General features: G+C 38.4%; 2 protein-coding genes across 2 annotated transcripts; both read right to left on the reverse strand.

Annotated features, from left to right (window-relative positions):
* Nucleotides 1-1,756: 1,756 nt before the first annotated feature.
* On the reverse strand, nt 1,757-13,068 carry LOC143420404 (uncharacterized). The gene is made up of 2 exons (XM_076888507.1): nt 12,843-13,068; nt 1,757-5,120 (listed from the first exon to the last, which is right to left on the reverse strand). Exon 2 carries the CDS (start codon nt 5,010-5,012, stop codon nt 2,913-2,915), a length of 2,100 nt encoding a protein of 699 aa, XP_076744622.1. The 5' UTR covers nt 5,013-5,120; nt 12,843-13,068; the 3' UTR covers nt 1,757-2,912.
* A 5,129-nt stretch (nt 13,069-18,197) lies between these two features.
* LOC101487541 (NACHT, LRR and PYD domains-containing protein 1a allele 5-like) lies at nt 18,198-20,848 on the reverse strand. Its single transcript, XM_076888712.1, has 3 exons — nt 20,751-20,848; nt 20,346-20,425; nt 18,198-20,194 (listed from the first exon to the last, which is right to left on the reverse strand). Exons 2-3 carry the CDS (start codon nt 20,398-20,400, stop codon nt 18,963-18,965), a joined length of 1,287 nt encoding a protein of 428 aa, XP_076744827.1. The 5' UTR covers nt 20,401-20,425; nt 20,751-20,848; the 3' UTR covers nt 18,198-18,962.
* Nucleotides 20,849-22,584: the final 1,736 nt, after the last annotated feature.

Here is a 22,584-nt window from a genome sequence, read left to right on the forward strand (position 1 = left end):
TTTCTTCTTCTTCTTGATATTATTTATTGACGGTTTGCAAACAGCAAAATAGTGCTTTACCGCCACCAACTGGTTGGAGTCTTGACTGAAATGTGAAAATCAATCAAATCCTCTCAAACAAATGCGTCTGCCTTAACGTTTGCTGGATCTCTATCAGGATGTCAGGTCTGCAGTCTGAGTGACTGTCTTGTAAACTGGCCAATGATGAACTCGAGTCTGAGCATAACACAGATCTCAGCGGGTTTGCATCTTCAATCCACTGGACAGCTAGCGGTGTTGAAACCACTTCTCCTGTTTACACTGAATCATCACTGATCCTTTTCCTTACTTTGATATTAAACTCATATGCCCGCACTGTATGTGAGTTTATTTTATTCCAGATTCGATTTTTTTTAAAGTAGACCAAACACTTTATTTAAACATTATCCATTTCCTAATTTAGAAAGGAACTCCTGGCTTTAAAGGGTGTGTTGATACTTTTCTTTGTTGTTTTTTCAGGTTGTTTACTAAACAAAGGATAAATTAGATTGTTGAATGAAGTAGTACCATAAGACATCTTACGTATTAACGTTTGCGGCCATGTGACCTAGAGAATATGAAACAAAGAAAAAATATGTCTGTTAAGTAATACACAATATATAGAGATATACAGTAATATAAAACAAACGTTATTTATATTCTGTTTTAAAGAGATTTTATTCATTTTCCCCAAACCACGTAGAACTATCACAGCAGTTGGGAGATCTTTGTGATGCTTGCCTGATGGGAATTACACCTACATGAAGAGAAATACTGCATCCGAAGTCTGTTTCCCAATCATAATAATTTGACTTCAACTGAGGTTAATGATGATGCTCTACAGGGTTTCATGCTGGGACCATTTCTATTTCTATTATCCATGCTTCAGAAGGCATATCATACATGTTCACAAACTTTTAATGCTCATTATTATGTGCTTCTAAATTCAGATAAAACTGAGGACATTGTACTGGATGTAAAATTCTTAGTAACACTGTGACTAACAAGATCCTTACTCTGGATGGCATTGCCTTGAGCCATCAATTGTAGTTATTTGGCACATTATAAATAAAACTGAAGCACACAATCCCATCACACAACATCAACATTTATTTATATACAAAAAGAAAAAAAATGCTTTTTTAACATACAAAAATTGTTACTTAACAATTCATCACCATACGGGACCAAAAACCAATTACGTGGGTACATAGGGTAACCCATAGTGATTCAAGTGATTTCTCAGGGCCTTGGATGGGAGGCCATGCCCAGTCTATGCCATCAATGTTGGGAGAGTCGCCGAAATATTAAAAAAAAAATCTTCAAAGTAAATTAATGTAATTTAAGGTACAGTAAATACATCTTAAATTAAATAAAAAAAACATTTCACTTTACTGTAAACAAGTTAAATAACCATGGATACAAGTTATTATATTTAATAAAGCAAGCTAGAAACTGAAAATCTAAAAATAAAAGTGAGACTAAATAAACAATACTAAAAAGTAGCCTAAAGAGCAAACTAAAACCCAATTCACAATATTGCAATATAGTTTCAAAACAAAGCAGGAATTTAAAGGTAAATGTGTTTAGTTGCTTCTTTTTGTCAGATTTGTTGAAACAGATTCGCTTTATTTAAACTCAGACTGATGTTGAGTTTAAATACTGACATGATGACACTGCCATCATGTCAGTATTCAGCTGTCTTTACAAAAGGTGCGTTTGTGGATTTTTAATCAGAAACTTCCTGCCATAAATAACATGTGAGATCTGCAGTAAAACACAATTTATAAACATTTTTAATTTTATAGAACTTGTTTGAATCAAATCAAGTTTAATTTAATGCAAATTTTTTCAAAGAATTATATTCACTTGTCAGATTTGGTTCATTCCACACAGTCACAACAACTTAACAGAAGAAGTCTAACGTCTGTGACAAAGTGCAAAGTTTCAAAGCAAAAAGTCACTGAAATGACCAGTTTTACTGTGTGAAGCCTAAAATATTGGTCATGCCATTGTTAGTTATATCGTGTTACTGTAAGGTAAAATAACACAAGGAAGCGTACAAAAGCATCAGGCAATTTTAAAACAAAAAAACAACACAACTGATGGTCCCAACCCCATAAAGAAGGCAAAAAATTTCACCAATGAACCCTGACAGGCACACCTGTGATGTGAAAACCATTTTAGGTGACTACATCATGAAGCTCTCTGAGAGAAGTCCAAGGGTTTACAGCGCTGTCAACAAAGCAAAGGGCTACTTTGAGGAATCTATAGTGTAAGACATATTCAGATAATTTTTTCTTTTCTTTGCTACATGACTCCATATATTTTGCTTAATATATTTGATGTCTTCAGTATGCATCTACAATGTACAAGTAGTAAAACTAAAGAAAAACCATTAAATGAGAATGTGTGTCCAAATTTTGACTGGTTGTGTAGTTTTTAAAGTGTGTTATCAAATAATTTTCAGACCAACAAACTGTTTTTTGTTTTTACCTCTTAAAATATTTGCCACCATATGCTGACCCTACACATATGGTCTTGTAATCGGAAGGTTGCCGGTTCGAGCCCCGGCTCCGACAGTCTCGGTCGTTGTGTCCTTGGGCAAGACACTTCACCCGTTGCCTACTGGTGGTGGTCAGAGGGCCCGGTGGCGCCAGTGTCCGGCAGCCTCGCCTCTGTCAGTGCGCCCCAGGGTGGCTGTGGCTACAATGTAGCTGCCATCACCAGTGTGTGAATGTGTGTGTGAATGGGTGAATGACTGAATGTAGTGTGAAGTGCTTTGGGGTCCTTAGGGACTAGTAAAGCGCTATACAAATACAGACCATTTACCATTTACACACATGCAGGTAATTGCTTCACTTTCTCCCCACAAATGTTACAAAAAAATCTGTTCAGTTTAACCTGAGGTGCTCAAAGAGGGTTTTGTCAAGCTCACGGAGAATGTTTATCAAATCTGAACTGGCAGCATCACCTTTACTCCTCACAGTGTTGATAACAAAACGAGCCTTTTTCCCTCTGTTTTCCATCGCGTCTGCTGCCTCCCTCTCTGCATCAGTTATCACCTTTTTCTCCAGCAGTTTGTCGATCAGGCTGTTGAGATTAGGTTCTGATATCCCTTCAATGAAGCAGCTTTGTGTGTTTAAAAGCCTCTCAGAAGGAGGAAGATTTATAGTTCCCACTGTAGGGGAGAAAATACATAGATCTCTTTCCCAAACACAGGTGGAGCTGCTCTTCTCTTTCAGACTCAGGCTAATATCTCTGAAGACTATTCTTAAAATCACCTGGAATGTCGTGAAGTAGCTGTCGTGGTACTCTTCATCAAATTCGGCCTCTATTGGCTGAACTAGAACTGAGTCATCTTCAGGAACAGTGGACAGAGTGTAAACCTGCTTTGGATGCAGTTTGCAGTGAGGAGGTGTATCTATGTACCTCTCATCTCCATTTAGTTTCCTCCTGGTGCGCTGTACATCACGGATCACGATGTTCCTTGGCAACAACAAAACATTGAGGATGGATCTGGGATCAGGATCAACTGGGGGTTTGAGGAAGAGCAGAACCAAAGCTTGGACTGGGTCGGGAGGAGAGTCTTCATCCTTCACATTACCATAACCAGAAAACCCTGTGATGTTTATAACAACGTGACTTTCCGTTATCCGCTGAGGGGTGATAAACTCGATGCTCTCATCCTTCACATGAGCGACCTGCAAGAACTGACCTCCACCTGTGGAGATGAGCTCACAGTGTGGGAGACAAAGCTGACACACAGACTGCTGCTGACATTTGATGTCAAACAGGGGTCCTGCAGGCTTCCTGTGGTGTTGGGCCAGCAGCCTCCTGTTCCAAGGGACAGTCCTGTAAACCACGTCTCCTTCTGCCTTCATTAAAAACACCAGGCCGGTCACACTGCACTGGTACAGGCCTGGACAGGAGCACTGGAACGTGTAGTTTTCATCATCAAAATCATCAGTGATAACTGGTGTAAACTCATTTAACAGCATATCAGGTGAGCTGTTTACTTGTGTAAAGTTATTCTTTGCACGGGGTATTTTGCTCAGTGAGACCATGCTGTGAGAACAAGGCAAGAGGCAGGATCTGCTGGACAGCCCACTAGATCCAGATGTTCCTCGAAGTTCATAATCATCTGGCATGGCTTCTAACTTCATAATACTGTGTGTCATGATTTCTTCACTCTCAGGACTTGCAGTGCTGCTATCTGCTGCTGATTCGTCAACAAAAGAAGTCACAGAAAAGGAGCAGGGAGGAGGATATTTAGAGTGGCTTGATTTTGGATTTTGGAGCTGATTAAATTTCAGCCCATCACCTGGAGTGCTAGAAAGGAAGCTTCCTGTTATTTCTGTCTGTGTTTGCTTGTGTTTAACACGAGGAATTAACCAAGAACTCTTTGGTCCAAACATTCCTCCTATAATAGATTGTTTTACATGATGATCAAACTTTTCTTGTTCCATTGCGTCAGTGCTTGCTGTTGAAGTCGTAGTGGAGCGGACCACTGGATACTTCCAAGAAAAGTTTGTCATTTCTGATTCTTTTTGTTCTTTTTTTTTTAGATTGTAATCTTGATTAAACATTGGTTCTGAAGGTAAGCGTTCGGCCTTTTCTTTTTCACTTTGCTTGTTTTTACCATAAAGGAATAAATCTTCCAACAGACCTGTTTTGTTTGTCTTATTTCTTCTCTTTTCCTTCATTACATACTTTTGTGGACCATCTGTCTCTGACAAAGTAGGTAGTTCAGCTCTTGATATTCTATTCTGTGCTGGATTGTACAGGTTATACTGCTCGCTGTCATGCATCAAGGCATTGGAAGTCTCACCAATTCTGTAATATCTGCCTTGTGGCAATTTTAACTCTCTATAACGTCCAGAGATAATCTGGATCTCTGAAGGATGTATACTAACATCTGTCTCTTCTTTTTCTTCAGTGCTTTCACTCCCACTACTTTCGCTCCTTGATGTTGTGTTAAATAGCATATCCATTTCTCCAGTAACACTGCGTTTTGTCTCGTCTTGGTTTTCACTGCTTCCTGTCAGATGTTTTGAATTATTCCCTCATGACCTTTTTTTCGCTCTTGTAGTTTTCCCCTGCTGAAAAACAGAATAAAAAACACAAACAAACAATTAAAACCCTTATAAAATAATCAGTGCTTCATGGTTTCAAACACAGTTCCTTTGTGTTTATTTTAATGTTACAATGGTAAATGTTTGATTAACTGTAATCCTAAAAGAAATAAACATCAATATCAATCTGACACAATACTGCAACAATGTGACAGTTACAGCTGAGAGTCTGAATGGCATGTGCCGTCCTGCTTAAACTGCAAGAAGTTTAGCTGGTTCTTGTATTTCCACAGCACCGGTCAGTAATCAGTTTTAAATGCAGATTTCCTGACCTGTTTATGTAAGAAGAGGAACAGTTTTACTGTTAAATTTTCCTTTTGTTTTTGTATTTTAAGGTGCATTTTGGCTTATATTTGTGAGAAACACCATAAAAGTCAGTGTTAGGGCTCTAGCAGGGCCTCCTGAAACTACTGTTGTGTGGGTGTGGTGGTCTCTCTCCGCCTCCTCTCTTGCTCCACCCCTCTGTCTCTCCCTCTCGCTCTTCTCTCTCCCCAGGACACAGCTGCTGTTCATTGGCCTCATTTACCACCTGGGCCCAGTCAGCAATCACCTCTGAGGTCACATAAGCTGGGGATGAACTGGATGAGGATTTCTCTGGTCTTTCTTTATTGTGTTTTAGGTGTTAAAAGAGGTCCTGCCTGTGGTGTCAAGCTGTAGGAGCAGTGGGGAGAGTAGCTGCTTCATGTGAGTAGTGTGGGCTTGTGGACCTCAACAGCAGCAGCAGCAGTGGAACTTCCTGCTGTTAGTGACAGGGTGGGCTTGTGGGCCCCCGGAAGTTCCTCCTCGTGGTGTGGAGTTTTTTGTTTGGTTGTGTTCTTTGTTGTTGCGACCTTTTTCTAGTGTTATTGGTAAAACAGTGTTGCCGGCTGTTTATGTTAAGATTATCTATAATAAAAACTGCTTTATTTACTAAACACCTGTCTGTTTTCCTTTCACTCCGTTCTGGACCCATTTGTTACCGGTCCCCACACTCACACTTCTTCGTGGGGACGTAACAGTCAGAAAAACCTTCAAAGCTCTAGCAAAACATCTGTATGAAAAGAAGCTATAGCCTGAGGTTTCAGTGTCATTTGTAGTGAAGTTAGGTTAAAGACAAGTCTCAATCTTTAGCAGTGTCAGCACATAGTTTCTTTACAGCCTGTCTGACAATAAAAACAAACAAAAAAACCCAACACTTTTGTCAAGGAAAGGTGTTTAGGATGATTCATAAAGAATTTTAAAAAAGGAAAAAAAAAAGGAGTGAGGCGCTGAGAAACTAAACAACCTTGCTTTAGTCTCCTGAACAATGTGTCACAGTGGATCTTGCGGTGTTCCATTATGTCAAAGGTGGACCACAAAATGTGCATCTTAAGTCACCAGAAAGTGTTCCACCCCTACTGTTTAAGGTTGTTTAAATGAGAACAGTCCTGTGGGGAAAAAAAAAAAAAAAAAAAAAATCTCTTCAGTACAAAGCTCTATTTTAAACTAGAAAAATTTGCATTTCCTGCGAAAATGCAGTGTGGATGCTTAAAGCTGAAGCTGCATGCAAAAACCAGCTGAAAAAGCTGAAAAGTTGCAGAAATTGTAAAAGCTTTTCAGAAGCAAAAGAACTTTGCTAAAATGGAATAACTTAGCAGAACTGCAATATCTTAGAGGAAACATAATACTTGGCAGAAATACAATTATATAGCAGAAATGCTATATTTAGAAAGAAAAATATAATATAGTAGAAATAGTATGATTTAGCAGAAATACTGTATTTAGCACAAGTACCAAAAAGTAGCAGAAATACTATGATTTAGCAGAAATACTATGATTGAGCAGAAGTACTAAGATGTAGTAAAAGTACTTTGATTTAACAGAATTACAATTATGGAGGAGTAATACTTTAAAATGGGAGAAATAGCCTAAAGGGAAGAGTATTTGTGCCATGGAGTGTTAACAAGAATGTGAGGTCCATATTAGAAAAGCTGGTAAAATCATAAAAGTTTGCAGAATTGTAATAAATGATGAATATGAATTACTGGTCTGTGACAGTGTATTAATTTGTAGGGAAAAAAACATGTTGACCAAGGTGGAATCGAACCCACGATCTTTGGCTTGCAGACCCGTGTCATTACCAACTGCGCCACTGGGAAAGAGAGCAGCCGTTTTGAAAAACAGGGTGATGAGGAGTCAGAATTAGATCGCGGTGAGAGGCGAAAAACGCCGTTTTTTGGAGTTACAAAACGTTGTGTAACTCAAAAACTAGGTGGACTAGAAGCATAATTCTTGTACTGGGTGAATCAGCGGACTTTGGTGTACTTTAACTGCGATTTTCATTGCTCTATGTACATCCGTCGCTGAGATATGACGAGAGAGGAAACGGAAAACCTCAGATATGATTGGCTGGCTGGGAGGCCGTGCAGGCCCTGATCTGTATATTTGAATGTCTGAGTCCTCACAGAGGATTGGCTGCCTGGCAGAAATATATAGAAATAGTATGATTAAGCATAAACACTACATTTAGCAGAAATACTATATTAAGCACAAATCCTATAAAAAGCAGAAATAGTATATTAAGCACAAATCCTATAAAAAGCAGAAATACTATATTTGGCACAAATCCTATTAAAAGCAGAAATAGTATGATTTAGCACAATAGTAATAAGTTAAACAGAAAAATCGGAAAAGCAAAATGGACAGCTGAAAAAATGCTGAACATGCTGAGGGTCCCTCAAATATACTTGTTAAATGAAAAAAATCAGCACACACACACACGGAGAGAGAAGTAAGTTTCTAGCTCAGTCAAGCAGCCTTGGAGCTGCTGAATTTGAATCCACCAATCAGAGAGCCTGTGCACTTTTTCCCGCCAAAACAGGTGCACGTAGCACAGAGAGACACAGGATTTTTGCAGTCTATTTCTCATAATGACAACTCCCCTCAAACAAATGACCATAATTTCCTAACTGTAGGGGCTAGAACGGTCATTCTTACACCGTTTTGTTCAGAAGAGATGGGGGAATCTTAAAGTGTTGACAATTTATCATTAAAATATGAATTATTAAAGATAATTGACTTCTAATGCACCATAACTGAGTAGAGCAAAGCAAAAACTGCCTTGACTTGCCCTCAAACAACACTTTCTAACTCTAAATCTATTTGGAGTATCAATATCATTCTTTCACTGTAAGAGACAGCAGGCTTTGGTGAACAATCATGGAAATTTTCAGGTCTCTGTGGAAATCCATTAAAAAGATATGACGAGAGAAAAAAGTGGTTCATTTCCAGAGTTTGAAATCTGAAGAAATCTGAGCGAAGGACAAATTTCCTACCCTCAAACAAGTCTAACTCATTTCAGAACGGTAATAGGTGAGAAAATAATTCTTGAATTGTGAGCGTCAGGAGTGTCTGAAGATATACTGGGACAAGCCTTATGTCTTAACTTTGCTTCGTTAAGGAGATATGACGATTCGAATATGCCTCTCATTACAGAAATCAAGTGGTGATTTTGAACAAGCTCTCCATTGACTTTCTATGGAGAGTTTTGCGACTTTGTGTTGGTCTGAGATTTGCCAAAATTCTATAAATCCCACAACAATGATAGTGACATTTTCGGAAACCCAGCAAAAATACCTACGTTTTGATGTATAATTTGTGGAAGTTGAGTGAAAATTGAGCAAGTAGCAAGAAGTTGTTCGGACATGAAGAGAAGACTGCAAAACCTTCAGTGGCACACTGGAAGCCAAGTGCATAGCAACCATAACAACGCATGTATTTTGTGAAAAATCACAATTTTGCAACTGAAAACTTTAAGAGGCATAAAAGTAAAACGGTAAAAGATTTGAAAAAGCTGAATCATACCTGAATAGCCCAATAATTTGAGAACATTTTAAAGTTTGAATGGTTGTTCTACGTGAAAATATGAGGAAGTAGTTAAGTTTCAGAAACAAGCAAATTTTAGCAGAATTGCAGAAGTTTCCCATTCATTTCAATGGGACAAATTAAGCTTAATATTTTAAAAAGTATAATAGTGAAAAATACCAAAAGACATAGCAGGAATTAGCAGAAATAGCAGAATATTTTAAAATTTGAACGGTGAAAATCGGCTGAAAATTGTGGAAGTAGTTAAGTGCCAAAAAGTGTACGGAAGTCCCAAGAGGAACTCAATAGTGTGGATGCTTAAAGCATCCACACAATAAGAAACATTAGGGTCAGATTTACCAACAGCGCAGGGCCTTTTCTTGTAGCTAAAGCTGCTGGATTTACTGATGAGACTTAGGCTACGTTCACACTGCAGGTGAAAGTGCATAAATCGATTATAAAAACCCACCCCTATATAGCACATTTAAAAATGGTACATTTGCCCAAAGTGCTGTACAGAAACAAAGGGGTAAAACACAAGACAAAACCACTGACACTCACAAAAACACATAATACACACATAAATATATCAACTCACACCAGTCTAAAAACTATTGAAAAAATGTGTGTTCTCAAAAGTGACTTAAAAACAGGAAGCGAAGACGCCTGTCTAATAGCGGCATATTCCAAAGTTTGGGAGCCATAATTGAAAAACCATTCTCCTGAGTTTCAGCCTAGTTTTCAGAACAACCAAAAGCAGCCCAACAGCTGACCTAGGGCCTGCGAAGGAATACAAGGCTGAAGTACCTCTGAAAGGTATGGTGGAGAAAGCCCATTCATGGCATTTATAAACCAGCGTTAGGACTTTGAAATTAATTCTATCATAAACAGGAAGCCAATGAAGAGCGGACAGGCATGTTTGTGCCTGTGGGTACCAGTCAAGAGGCGGGCAGCAGCATTTTGAACAAGCTGAAGATGTGCAAGAGATCCTTGACTGACTCCAACATAAAGTAGTCTACATTACCATAGTCAAAGCGAGTTGAAATAAAGGCATGTATTACTTTCTGCATGTCATGTCTTGACAAAACTGGCGTCAGTTTTGTCATTTGCCTTCACTGGAAAAAGCTTTTTTTTTGACACAGAACTAACATGTTTATTCAATTTAAAGTCCGAGTCCATAATGACTCCCAGATTTGTGACATCATGTTTGATAAATGACCCAAGCGGCAGGGGCGGATCTAGAAGGGTGGCATGGGGTGGCAAGTGCCACCCTAAAATGATCCCTTGCCACCCCAAGTGCCACCCCAGTTTTGCATATGACAGTGTTGTTTATTAAAATAAGATAGCATTAACAGTTTGAGCGTAGTTACAGTCAACAGTGAATATAAATGCTAAAACTGAATATATTGGATCGTGTTCCCCCCCTGCACCAGTAACAAATGGTTCAGCCCACAGCAGGACCGGCTTTTTTCTTGTTTTCAGTAGCCAGCGATGCTTATGATTGTGCCAGAGCACATTTTGAATAACACCATGGGAATTTCAGATTTCACACAGGTGGTTGGTTGTTACACTCTGGAAATGGAAGCAAGGTGAGTGTTATTAACCCTCTGTGGTCCACGGACACGCTGCACCTCCAAATCACATGACTGATGTAAGCTGACACAGCAACAAGCTGCAGCCACGCTGAGTCTCTATTTCAGCCCATATTGAAAGTTCGGACTTCAAAGTTTTTTAATTTTAATTACAGGTCAGTAAATCCAGAGTTATGATAATATATATCAGCCACGCTTTGTTCTAAATACTGTCGTCACGTTTTTGTGTGTGTGTGAGTTTTAAGCATTTTCTAAGGACAGCGCAAAAACAGTAAAGAAAGGGAAAAAAGCTTTCCTATCGGGGGAAAAACGTACCATGTCGACCAATTTTTTAAAAAAAGGCAACACGTAGGATTTGGTTGTTTAGGAAGAGGGAGAGTTTTGGGAGCAACGGCAGCGAGACAGAGTGAGAGAGAGAGAGAGAGAGAGAGAGAGAGAGAGAGAGAGAGAGAGAGGGTTTTTAGATGTGGGAGATTTGTGACGTTTAGTGTGGAGTGTTTACTTAGTGTGTTGTGCTGTCTTGTGTAGTTGTTCTGTTGTGTAGTCGTTTTGTTTTGTGTGTCAGTGAGGGCACTAATGAATGTCACAAAGGCACATTTGCAACGTAAACACTGTCACTAAGTAGAAAACCAGCGGAGTGATACACCTCCTGTTGTCAGGCCTGCAGGTTTGTCCCTGTGCTCTTCTGTCTTTTGGTGGACAAACTTTTTTTTTTAATGCCACACATCATTTGTGGAGCATCTTATTGAGACACCTGATTGTTCTCTCATTTTAGTTTTAGTAATACTTTTAAATGGTTGTACAAAATGGAAAAAAAAAAAAACAGCAGGTGTATTGGCTGCATTTTTAGATAAATAGTTGTATATGTTTACAAAATGTACAATTTATATTTGCATTTCAAGTTATAAAAATTTACTCAACGTGTCTGTGTGGTTTTTTTACAGTAAAAAAAATACTACTAGGATTTTAAGTTCTTTGTGTGATTTCAGATCAGTAATACTAATGCAGTATGTCAGTGAAAAAAACAACTAAATTCAGTTGAGCTGAAAAGATACCAAACAAGGCAAGAGGAAAAAAAATAAAATGAAACAATTTGAGGGTGAAACACAAATGTAAACTGAAAAGGAGTCAAACATGGCCGGTTGTACTTCAAATCTCAGAGGGTTAATCCAACAAATCATGAAAAATTAGTTTTAAATTTTTGTTCATGACAGTGCAGATTTCTGTAATTTTGTGTAATTTAAGCTGTAACAATGTGACTGTTTTCTAACAAAAACTGTGAAACTTAAGTTAGACTTGTGTTTGTAAATGAAGCGTCCCATGTTGTGTAGCTTTCTGGATTTTATACTTATTGGGCTACATATGTATTTATTATACAGGCTGTACAGTACATAATATCAAAACGCACATGTTTTATGTAACTAAAGTGTGTAATTATGTGGGCTACAGACAATAATTAAGTTACAGACTATATTTATATGAAAAACGTGCATACTTACTGCGTTTGAAACATTTTAACCATATGTAACCACCTGCATATGTGTTTGGGGGGGGGGGGGGGGCACCCCATTTGATTTCTTTGCCACCCTCATGCCACCCTAAGAAAATTTCTCTAGATCCGCCCCTGCCAAGCGGGTTGCATGAGATATTTTTTTTTTTTAGAAGACGCCTAGGGATGCGATGGAACCGACCATAATCAACTGCAGCAGGCGCTGAAGCTTTAAGCTTCACCAGCTGACAGGCACATTTACCCCGGCGTCTATGCTTAGGGGCAGGAGCGCACCACGTAGTAAGCAGGAAAGTCTTTCTGATTAGTGGCAAAATATTGAAGATCCAAACGTTTTGGGCGTTCATACACCAGAGTGAGTTGATTTTGGTGGCACAAATTGTAAGAAACAAAACAAACAATAACGCAATTTACAGAGGCAAACGGCAAGCAACACGCACCGGATCGAGCCATCTTGGACCAAAGTCAGCCTTTAGAAGCAGAAACTACAGACCACAGCGAACCGATTTTAAACCGAAACTCTAAACATAACGACCGTATTTCCTAGCCGGGAACTCTGACGTTCAGCTCGACAAGCCGTTAATGGTACTTCATAGTACAGACATCTGCTTTACACTTCCTTGTTTTCCGTTTCTCACTCCAGATCTTAATGTTAGGATTAATCAAGGTCGAAGTTTGAAATAATTAGGTCTACATGTAATCCGTGTAAACAAACCCCAGTTAGACCCTTCCTTCAAGACTTTGATACAATTTCTCTTGTTTCCGTACCTGCTGTTGAAGGTCCCATTTTAAATCCAATCTGGCATTTCCTTATTCGATTCAGATAATTAAATAAATAAATTTAAAAAGTCCTAGTGACTCTATCGACGCTACTCAGGTAAAGACATACACGTTTGTAATCTTTTCCAGTTCTTCAAAAACTCCGGAAATGAATAGTCCCGCCTAGTGATGGCCAAATGAAGCTTTCTGAAGCTTGTTTTGAAAAACGGTTCATTACTCGAAGCTTTTCAACATAGTCCTCTCTGGTGACATCTGGTGGCCAAAAATATGAAGAGCAGCTTGAATCCACAAAATAAAACCAACTGCTTCATTATGATTGCCCACTCACTCTACAGAGTGGAGTTTTGTCTGATATTGGGCCGCTGTTGTGTTGCTTTGAACGTGTATTTTTGGGGTTAAAAATGTGGTTTATTTGTGTAATAAATAATTTTGACCAGTAAACTCTCCTTGTTTAAACACGCACCATTGTGTGGTCTTTCTTTGCTTTTCACTTCTTGATGTTGGTAAATACAATAACTGGAAAACACCACGTTACATATAATATGCATATAATACTGTACAACACATTATGGAATATGCTTCTGCTGTGAGGTCATGCTTCCATTACTTATGCAATTAATCGCTAGACGGGTGTATTTATAAATAATATTATATTGGGGAAATTTTCCTATACATATTTTTGAACTGGGGGTAGATTGATTGAGAACTGGAAAGCGATGGCTGAAACTGTTCCTTTTCGTGGAGATAATTTCTCCTGCATTAAGGAAAATCCCTTCACGTGGAACAGAAGAGGCTGGAGTGCAGAGAAACTGGTAGAGATGCAGTTATACAGTCTACCTTATACAAAATGTAGCAAGATATAAAAAAGTTTTATTGATTAAAAAACACACTATATATCAGATTCATATCGGTATCAGCAGATATCCAAATTTATGATATCGTATTTGACATAAAAAAATGGTATCGTGCCATCTCAACACAGTCATTCAAACCTGTGATTATAAGATGCAAACATAAAACCCAAAAGTTACCTGAATAAATGTCCTATTCAGGGATGAACGGTGCACAACTCTCATATGTGTCAAATAATCCTAAGGTATTATTTGACACTATTACTGATATTATTACTCCTGCTCCACCTGCTGCCATTATTTCTTCTAATGAAGACTGCGAAACATTTCTTTCTTTCTTTCTAGAAAAAATTAGTAATGTAAGGAAAAAATTGTCCCCATCAGCATCTGCATTGTCAGTTCCTATGCCAGCTCGGCCTGTTGTTTCAGAATGCTTTTTACCCGTCTCACTATCAGAGCTGGAAAAAATAGTTAATGCAACAAAAGCATCCTCCTGTTCACTCGACATTTTACCCGCATCGTTATTCAAAAATTTCTTCCACTCTATTGGTCCCTGTGTGCTCACCATAATTAACACCTCACTGGGATCTGGTAAAGTCCCTGCTTATTTTAAAACTGCTGTTATACACCCCCTATTAAAAAAGCCTATGCTGGACCCATCTCTCACTAGCAATTACAGACCAATCTCAAAAATACCGTTAATTGCTAAGATTTTAGAGAAGGTTGTGGCTAAGCAGCTTACAGCAGTTTTAGACAAACATGATATCTTTGACAAATTTCAGTCTGGCTTTCGTAGAGCTCATTCTACTGAAACAGCCCTTCTTAGAGTTTCCAATGACATTCTGATGCAAAACAATGCAGGAAAGTGTTCTGTTCTTTTAATGTTGGATCTCACGTCAGCCTTTGACACCGTTGACCATTACATTTTGCTTGAAAGGCTGAAATACTGGGTTGGTGTATCTGGGTCTGCCTTAGAGTGGTTCTCCTCGTATCTCTATGAACGATACTTTTCTGTGGCGGTCTCTAAGTACAGGTCATCTTCCACGTCCCTGTCCTATGGTGTGCCACAAGGTTCTGTGCTGGGGCCCTTATTGTTTTTAATATATCTACTTCCTCTCCAGCATATTTTGAGCCCCTTTGAGGACATTTGCTACCACTGCTACGCAGACGACATCCAGCTATATATATCTTTTAAACCTGAAGATGTTTCTAAGCTGCAGATTCTAAATGTGTGCTTAGAAACCATCAAAGGTTGGATGGCTGACAACTTCCTCCAACTTAATGAAAAAAAGACTGAAGTCCTTGTATGTGCTCCAGACAGACATGTACCTGACATAATGAATGCTCTTGGTCCTCTTTCAACATTTGTGAAATCGTCTATCAGGAACCTCGGGGTAACCTTTGATTCTGCTCTTACCCCGGATGTCCACGTTAAATCTCTGGTTTGGTCCTGCGTCTATCATTTAAGAAACATTTCTAAATTGAGCCCCATAGTATCTCATACTGAACTGGAGATTGTTATTCATGCATTCATTTCATCACGATTGGACTACTGTAATTCACTGTTTACATGTCTAAACAAAAACTCCCTGGAGCGTCTGCAGATTGTCCAAAATGCTGCAGCAAGGCTTCTGACAAAAACATCGAAATACTCTCATGTAACACCGTTGCTTATACAGCTGCACTGGCTCTCCGTTGAATTCAGAGTCCATTTTAAGATTCTGGTTCTGACATTTAAGGCTCTTCAAGAACAAGCACCAGCGTACATCATTGAACTTTTACAGCCCTATGCCCCTAGTAGGTCCCTGAGGTCTTGTGATCAGGGCCTACTTTGTTATTCAGTATACAAGACTGAAAACCAAGGGTGATAGAGCTTTTGCTACTGTGGCTGCCAGACTGTGGAATTCTCTTCCTCAGAACTTAAGATCTGCAGACTCAGTGATTACTTTTAAAAAACAGCTAAAAACACATCTTTTTAAAATTGCATTTTGTTAACTTTTGACTGTTTTTGTTTTATACCTTGTGAAGCACTTTGTGATCTTTTATCTATAAATGTGCTATATAAATAAAATTTTACTTACTTACTTACTTACACAAGTTTCCAGAAACCTCCTGATGAACTCAAATTTCAAGTGTATTTAATCACAACTGTAAGAAGAGCAAAGCACAATGCTTACAGATTTAATATGTGTGGAGCTTAAAACTTCAACTTACACCCCACTGTGTAACTTTGTGTGGGGTGCAGCTGAATTTCAGACAGCTGTTTAGTACCACATAGTGATTCACAAGTGTTTCTAAAGGCAGACATTTGAGTTAGCTGCTTGATTTTATACAGGTGCGAAGCAAAATCAAGTAAAATCACAAAAACAAAAATCAGATTATGTAAACTACACTTATCTAACTAACCTACTCTGAGTTAATGCAGATTGTGTTCTTATCTTTGGTGAGGAGAGGATGGAGAAAGGATGAGCACTACTTGACTCAAAGATGAGCTCATCATATGTTGATGATAATCACCCAACAGGAAAGCAGCTGCCATTCAGTGGAAATCAATTCACATGTTGGCCTATGGGGGGAGCCATAGGCCAACATGTGGACAAACAGTTGAAAGTTCTGCTTGAACTTTCAACTGTGAACCTCTTAGATCCAATCTTCTGAACTGCTCATCTCACAGAAGACAAAAGTGAAGAACCCAGAATCTCTTCTTTACCTCAATTTTATACCTGCTTACACTTTCGCTTCCATCACTGAAGATCACATCTAATCATTCACTGTCCACACACAACTTATCTATTTGTCTCTGTCCAACTTACAAAATTTAACACAAACTTTTAAGTAAGTTCAGTACATTTTCTTTGTGATCATTTTTATTAATAGATTTGTTTATTTTTGTTTATTTTCTATATACTCAGCAGGAATGTTGAGTTGAAATCAGCAGCTGTGCACAATTCTTCAGCTCGATGTGGGCTGTCATCAACAGCAGATGACATCGTCTTTCCTTCAGTTTCATTCATAAGTCACATGATTGTTTTTTTCACTGTGAAAATAAAAATGAAAATATATGTCAATATTGCGCTTCTTTATTTTTCTGTTATTTCCTCAAACGAAATGATAAAAGTGTCTATAAAACTTTTATCATTTTTTATTCATTAAGCAAAATTGTCAAACTCCAAAAACGCATCATGTTGGGCGATGATGGTGGTGGTTGTTGTTATTTTGTACACCTTTGTAGACTTATTACTGGAGACTCTCACAACCTCTCCACACTTGTTCATCAGACTTGATGTTTTTGAATTATCGCACAATTTTCTCCTAAAATATCAGAGAAAGACTGCCATGTCCCACCGGGAGGAGGCCCCGGGGCAGACCCAGGACACGCTGGAGAGATTATATCTCTCGGCTGGCCTGGGAACGCTTTGGTGTTCCCCCGGATAAGCTGGAGGAGGTGGCTGGGGAGAGGGAGGTCTGGGCTTCTCTGCTTAGGCTGCTGCCCCCGCGACCCCAGAAAATGCATGGATGGATTTCATTCAGGTTTTGTGAAGGGATTATGTTCTTGTTCTATATTGGTTTTCTTCATTTCTGTATTATGTTATTTTGGCAATTTGGAGTGTCTGTTATTTGAGCGTTCATCTGATAACCAGTAGAAGGCAGCAGGTGGGAGAAGTTCATAGTTTTATTTAGGAGTTGAAGCTGAATCAAAACTGCTTTCAGGATCTTAATGGGACACTTTGAAGTCTTCTTGGCAAAGTTGAGATCACATCTAACGAGGCAGAGAAATCATTTCAGAGATGACCTGGAGCAGCGTTTAGCTGTGTGTCTGATATAAATTGTGTTATTTAACTGTTTCTTCTCATTGTAAGTTCAGTGTTGATGCACATTTTGATTCACTTGTGCAGTGATCTGATTGATGAGATCTGTTAAGCTGGGAAAATTGAGCTTGGTTGGTGTTGGTGGCAGGCAGTTGGTGTGAACAGCTGCATGAAGAACAGACAAATAATTTTGTAAAGTTTGGAAGTAAATTTATATGTCATTTAATACACAACGGAGTGTTTATGAGGATTACAGAGCTAGTTATGTAACCATTTTATTTTTACATTTGATGGTTACATGTTTTGATATTTACATATTTACATATTCGAATGTTTACACATGCACTTTCAAAGCAGTAATAAGTACGTACTGAATGCTGCAGTTACCTGAGTCTAGGATTTCCTGGCTTCTGATTGGCTAGCGAAGTCTCATGGGGGCTGCACACAGGAAGTGTTGTTTTTGTTGTGTGGAGATTAAAGGTGCTGCTAAGAAAGTTATCCATCTTCATCTTGCTGTTTCTAATAGTTCAGAGAGATTCAGAGCCACATAACGAACCGTCATGTTGCATTTTTAACACCTGAAATGTTCATATTGGTCGAGCGTGTGAAGGCCTTCAGTGTCATTGTGAGGAAACTCAAAACAAACTTCATTACATGCACAAGTAATTTATTTTCATTCTTTCTTTTTAATTACAGGGCGATCGATTCAGATAGACAATACATAGCATTTAGTAGTCAAAAAAAGTTGGATTCAAGTCAAATTTACGGTGAATACTGAATCATAAAGTGAACAAATCTTTAGCAAATATAGAATATTTTAAGACTTGACAACAATAAGCAATCACATCAGATCATTTTGGCCCAACAAGATCAAATTCCTGCCATTTGTTTTAGCCTCATTAAAAAAAAATCCACAAATACACAACAGAGATGGATAAAATATATACAGATACATCTGGAAATTACTGCACAATAACAATTTTAGTTTATTTTTTTAGCTAAAACACATTAAAGTTGCAAATATGTGTTTAATATGAGGTTAAAGTGCAGACATTTACTTTTAATTTTGGGAGTTAAAAAAAACTAAAATAATGGATTAACTGTTGGAAACTTTTTTATACAATCTTGTATTTCACATTAACAATTCTGTTAAAAGCTGTTTCAAATTATGAAGATAAAATGTGGTTTGTGTTTGCACTTTTTTTACTCACTACATCCAGTCAAAGGAAATCTCAGTTTAAACTAAAGATATTATTATTATATGTTAATTGTTGTAACCAGCCATGTAACATTAATATTAATAGCCAGTTTCAGTCTAGAGGAAAAGGCTGGATTCAACTTTGCTTAAAGATCAAAAAGAGCTGGAGCAGTCCTATTTCGATCAAACTAAGATGTTGAGGTTTGTAACTGAAGCCTGAAGACAAATTCAGCAAAATTTACCAGATGCCTCAAATCAGCCCAACGTACTCACAGAAGAAGGAGTCAAGTTCCCACAGAGACTCAATCATCTGTGAAGTAGCACGTTCACCTTTGTTCCTCACAGTGTCGATAACAAAACGAGCTCGGTCACTTCTGTTTGGCATTACGATTGCTTCCTCCCTCTCAGCATCAGTTATCACTTTTTTCTCCAGCAGTTTGTCCATCAGACTGCTGAGAACAGGTCCTGATATCCCTTTAATAATGGAGCTCCGTACATTTAACAGCTTCTCATTTGGAGGGAGACTCAATGTTCTCACTCTGTTGGGCAAAAGACAAACCTCACTTTTCCAGACACAGCTGAAGCTGCTCTTGTGTGTCAGACTCAGGTTAACATCTGTAATGACTCTGTTGAAAATCACCTGGAATGATGGAACTGAGCTGTTAAGATACTCTCCATGAAACTCTGCTTCATTTGGTTGAACTACAATCAGGTCATCATCAGGAGCAGTGGACAGAGTGTAAACCTGCTTTGGAGATAGACTACATCTCGAAGGTATGTCTATGTACATCTCTTCACCATTTAATTCCCTCCTGGTGTGCTTAACATGACGAATCACTACATTCCTCGGCACCAACAGCACACTGAGGACAGACCTGGGATGAGGATTAACTGGGGGTTTGTAGAAGAGCAGAACCAACGCTTGGACTGGGTCAGGAGGAGAGTCTTCACCCTTCACATTACCAAAACGAGAAAACCCTGTGATGTTTATAAAAGCATGACTTTCTGTTATCTTGTGAGGGGTAATAAACTCGATGCCCTCATCATTCACATGAGCGACCTGCAAGAACTGACCTCCACCTGTGGAGATGAGCTCACAGTGTGGGAGATGAAGCTGACACACAGACTGCTGCTGACATTTGATGTCAAACAGGGGTCCTGCAGGCTTCTTGTGGTGTTGGGCCAGCAGCCTCCTGTTCCAAGGGACAGTCCTGTAAACCACGTCTCCTTCTGCCTTCATTAAAAACACCAGGCCAGTCACTCTGCACTGGTACAGGCCTGCACTGGAGCACTGGAACAGGTAGGTTTCATCATCAACCTCATCAGCAGCGATGATAGGTGTAAACTCTTCAAAGCAGCTTATTGGCTCCATGTCACGTGAACTTGCTGCTTGTGTTAAATCTTTCTTTAATGTTGTTCTCAGTGACGGCAAGTCCTTAGAGCGATTCACAGAGTTGGATATTTCACTCGGCTCATGGAAATCTGCAGAGAAATAAAATAGAGGATTCAATGGCAGTGGGACAGTTTGTAGATGGGAAGCAAAATCAGCCGTCTGGAACAATTCCCTCAGAAATCTGCTTTTGGGTCCAGATTTTCCTCATCATCACACAAAGTAATCTCTACACTCTCTTACTTAGACTTGGATCCTCCCGTGCCGATTGGCACATCGGGTGACAAGGGAACGCCATCGAACTCGGTCCGTCGCAGCACTCTCTACCACACAGCAATTTAACAAAATATATGATTAACAACAACAACAACAACAACAATAATAACAATAATATTAATAATAATAATAATAATAACAATGACAATAACAACAACAACAATAATAAACAGAAGAGTTAAACGGTTTCAGTGAAAGAACTCTGTTAAGTTCAATTAAGAGTTAAGAAGTTCATTTCTGGTCTCTGCTGGATATTCTTATTGGAAACAGGAAACTTGTATTGTTTTTATGTGTTTTGTTCATTTATTTATTTTTGCCTAAACCTACATGCAGGACAGACAAAAAACCAAGAAAAACAAAGATCTGACTTACCCAGTGAGTTGTCTATTGGGTTCTCATAACCCAAATCTTTCAAACAGATCGTCAGATGTCTTTTTATATGATGGATGGGTTGGCTGGATCATGTGAGTCCTTTCTCCTTCCCACCTGAATGTCGTGTCATTTGAGAGTTTTTCAGTTTGCTCTAGCAAAACAACTTCCCACAAGTGCCCACAAGATCCGCTGTAAAATCAGAATTTCAGCTGGCTGTGTTTGACCACTGACCAATGGTTTGAAGCAGCCCTCAGCGCTCATGTAACAGCTTTTTATATACTGTAGAATATAGAAGTCTAAATCTACAGCAAACTCATCAGCAGCAGCAAGTAATCTGATCACAGTCTGCACAGAAAATCTGCTGGAGATCACAGTACAAAATGTACACCATGTAGTCTAAAGTGAGTGATTTCTCCAGGCAGACTAGAACCGAGGGTCCCTGTACGAGTCCGAGGTTGTAAATGACCTTAAATAATGTTGCTGGACCGAGGAAGCCAGTGATGTTACATTATTTCTAAAGGCTATTGAAAAATCACAACATCACTTCTCAAAGAGCTGTTTACCATTCAGTCATTTAAGTGTTTGATAATTAAGGAGTTTAATTTAAGTGATGTAATATTTTGTGCAAATAGAGACATGATGCAGCTCTCTGTGTATGTAAATGTTTCTGAAAACCTTTTTATTGCTTAAATTAGAATTTAAGCGTATTAAGTGAAAAACCAGAGTTTTTTTTAAACTCAGTTGTTATTATAATTTACAACATTGCAACTTGTACTTGTCAATGTTCGCAAGTAGGACAGTTACAGGAATAGCAATGCAGAAGTACAGATTAAAATAAAAACTGCAATAGGGGAACACAAAACAATACTAGGAAGCCAAACAAAACAAAACACAAACAAACAAACAAACAAGAAGAAGGAAAAAAACCCCAAAACTTAATGTAATACTAAATAACATGTGACAATCTTAATAGCCATAAATAAACAAAAAGAAACAGACCTATGCTAAATTATTGAAACAGTAAAGCATGTATGGGTCGCCAACGCTCAGTAAACAATTCTCTCTGAATCCGCAGAGCAGATGTTATTTCCTCCATCTGGTAAATCTTTCTTACTTTATCAAGCCACATATTATATAAAGGTGGGTCAAGATTCAGCCATTTAATGGTGATACACTTTAGTGCTGCTGTAAACAAGATTCTTAAGAGATACTTTTTATCATTTCCCGCAAAACCATTTGGTAATACTCCTAAAATGGCTCACTGTTGGTCCTTTATTAATGGTTGTTAGAAAACTGTATTGAGAGCTTTATATATGTCATTCCAAAATTATTTTTATTATTTTTTACAAACCTTACAGAGAAAAGCTGAAGTCATAACTTGGACAGGAGCAGCTGGGAGATCAAGTCAAATTAAAGCTTTTTTCAAAGCATAATTATGGAGAATTTAAAAATATTTGCGGAGAGCTGGAATCACAAGTAGAGTCCAAATGTTTTTAAAATTAATTCTCGAATGTACAGTTCAAGCTTTTACTTTTAAATGCATTTATATTGTTCTTCTCTTTGTTTAAAATCCAGATTTAAACAATCACTTGACACAGTTCGTGGTTGTTTGTGACATAAACAGTTCATTTCTTGACTTCAAACCACATCCTCTTTTTTTTAAAGTGATGGCATTTACCCGTTTTGCTGGTGAACAAACCACACGTCTATACATTGTCACGCAGATGTACAGACTGTGACGTGCATAACCTTAAGTCACGTGACGATGCCTCGTGCTTTTCGCGGACACGAGTGGAAATTTCATTTCGAAAGAAATTTGCATGAACGTCAGAGT

Source organism: Maylandia zebra, linkage group LG9 (genome assembly GCF_041146795.1).
Source record: "Maylandia zebra isolate NMK-2024a linkage group LG9, Mzebra_GT3a, whole genome shotgun sequence".
Taxonomy (NCBI): domain Eukaryota; kingdom Metazoa; phylum Chordata; class Actinopteri; order Cichliformes; family Cichlidae; genus Maylandia; species Maylandia zebra.

What these genes read in the sequence shown, in the direction of transcription:
- LOC143420404 (XM_076888507.1), bottom strand. Translation starts at nt 5,012, where the DNA reads ATGGATATGCTATTTAACACAACATCAAGGAGCGAAAGTAGTGGGAGT.
- LOC101487541 (XM_076888712.1), bottom strand. Translation starts at nt 20,400, where the DNA reads ATGGCGTTCCCTTGTCACCCGATGTGCCAATCGGCACGGGAGGATCCA. An exon ending in ACGGGAGGATCCAAGTCTAA is followed by an intron (nt 20,195 to 20,345) that starts GTAAGAGAGTGT and finishes ATTTCTCTGCAG; the next exon opens with ATTTCCATGAGCCGAGTGAA.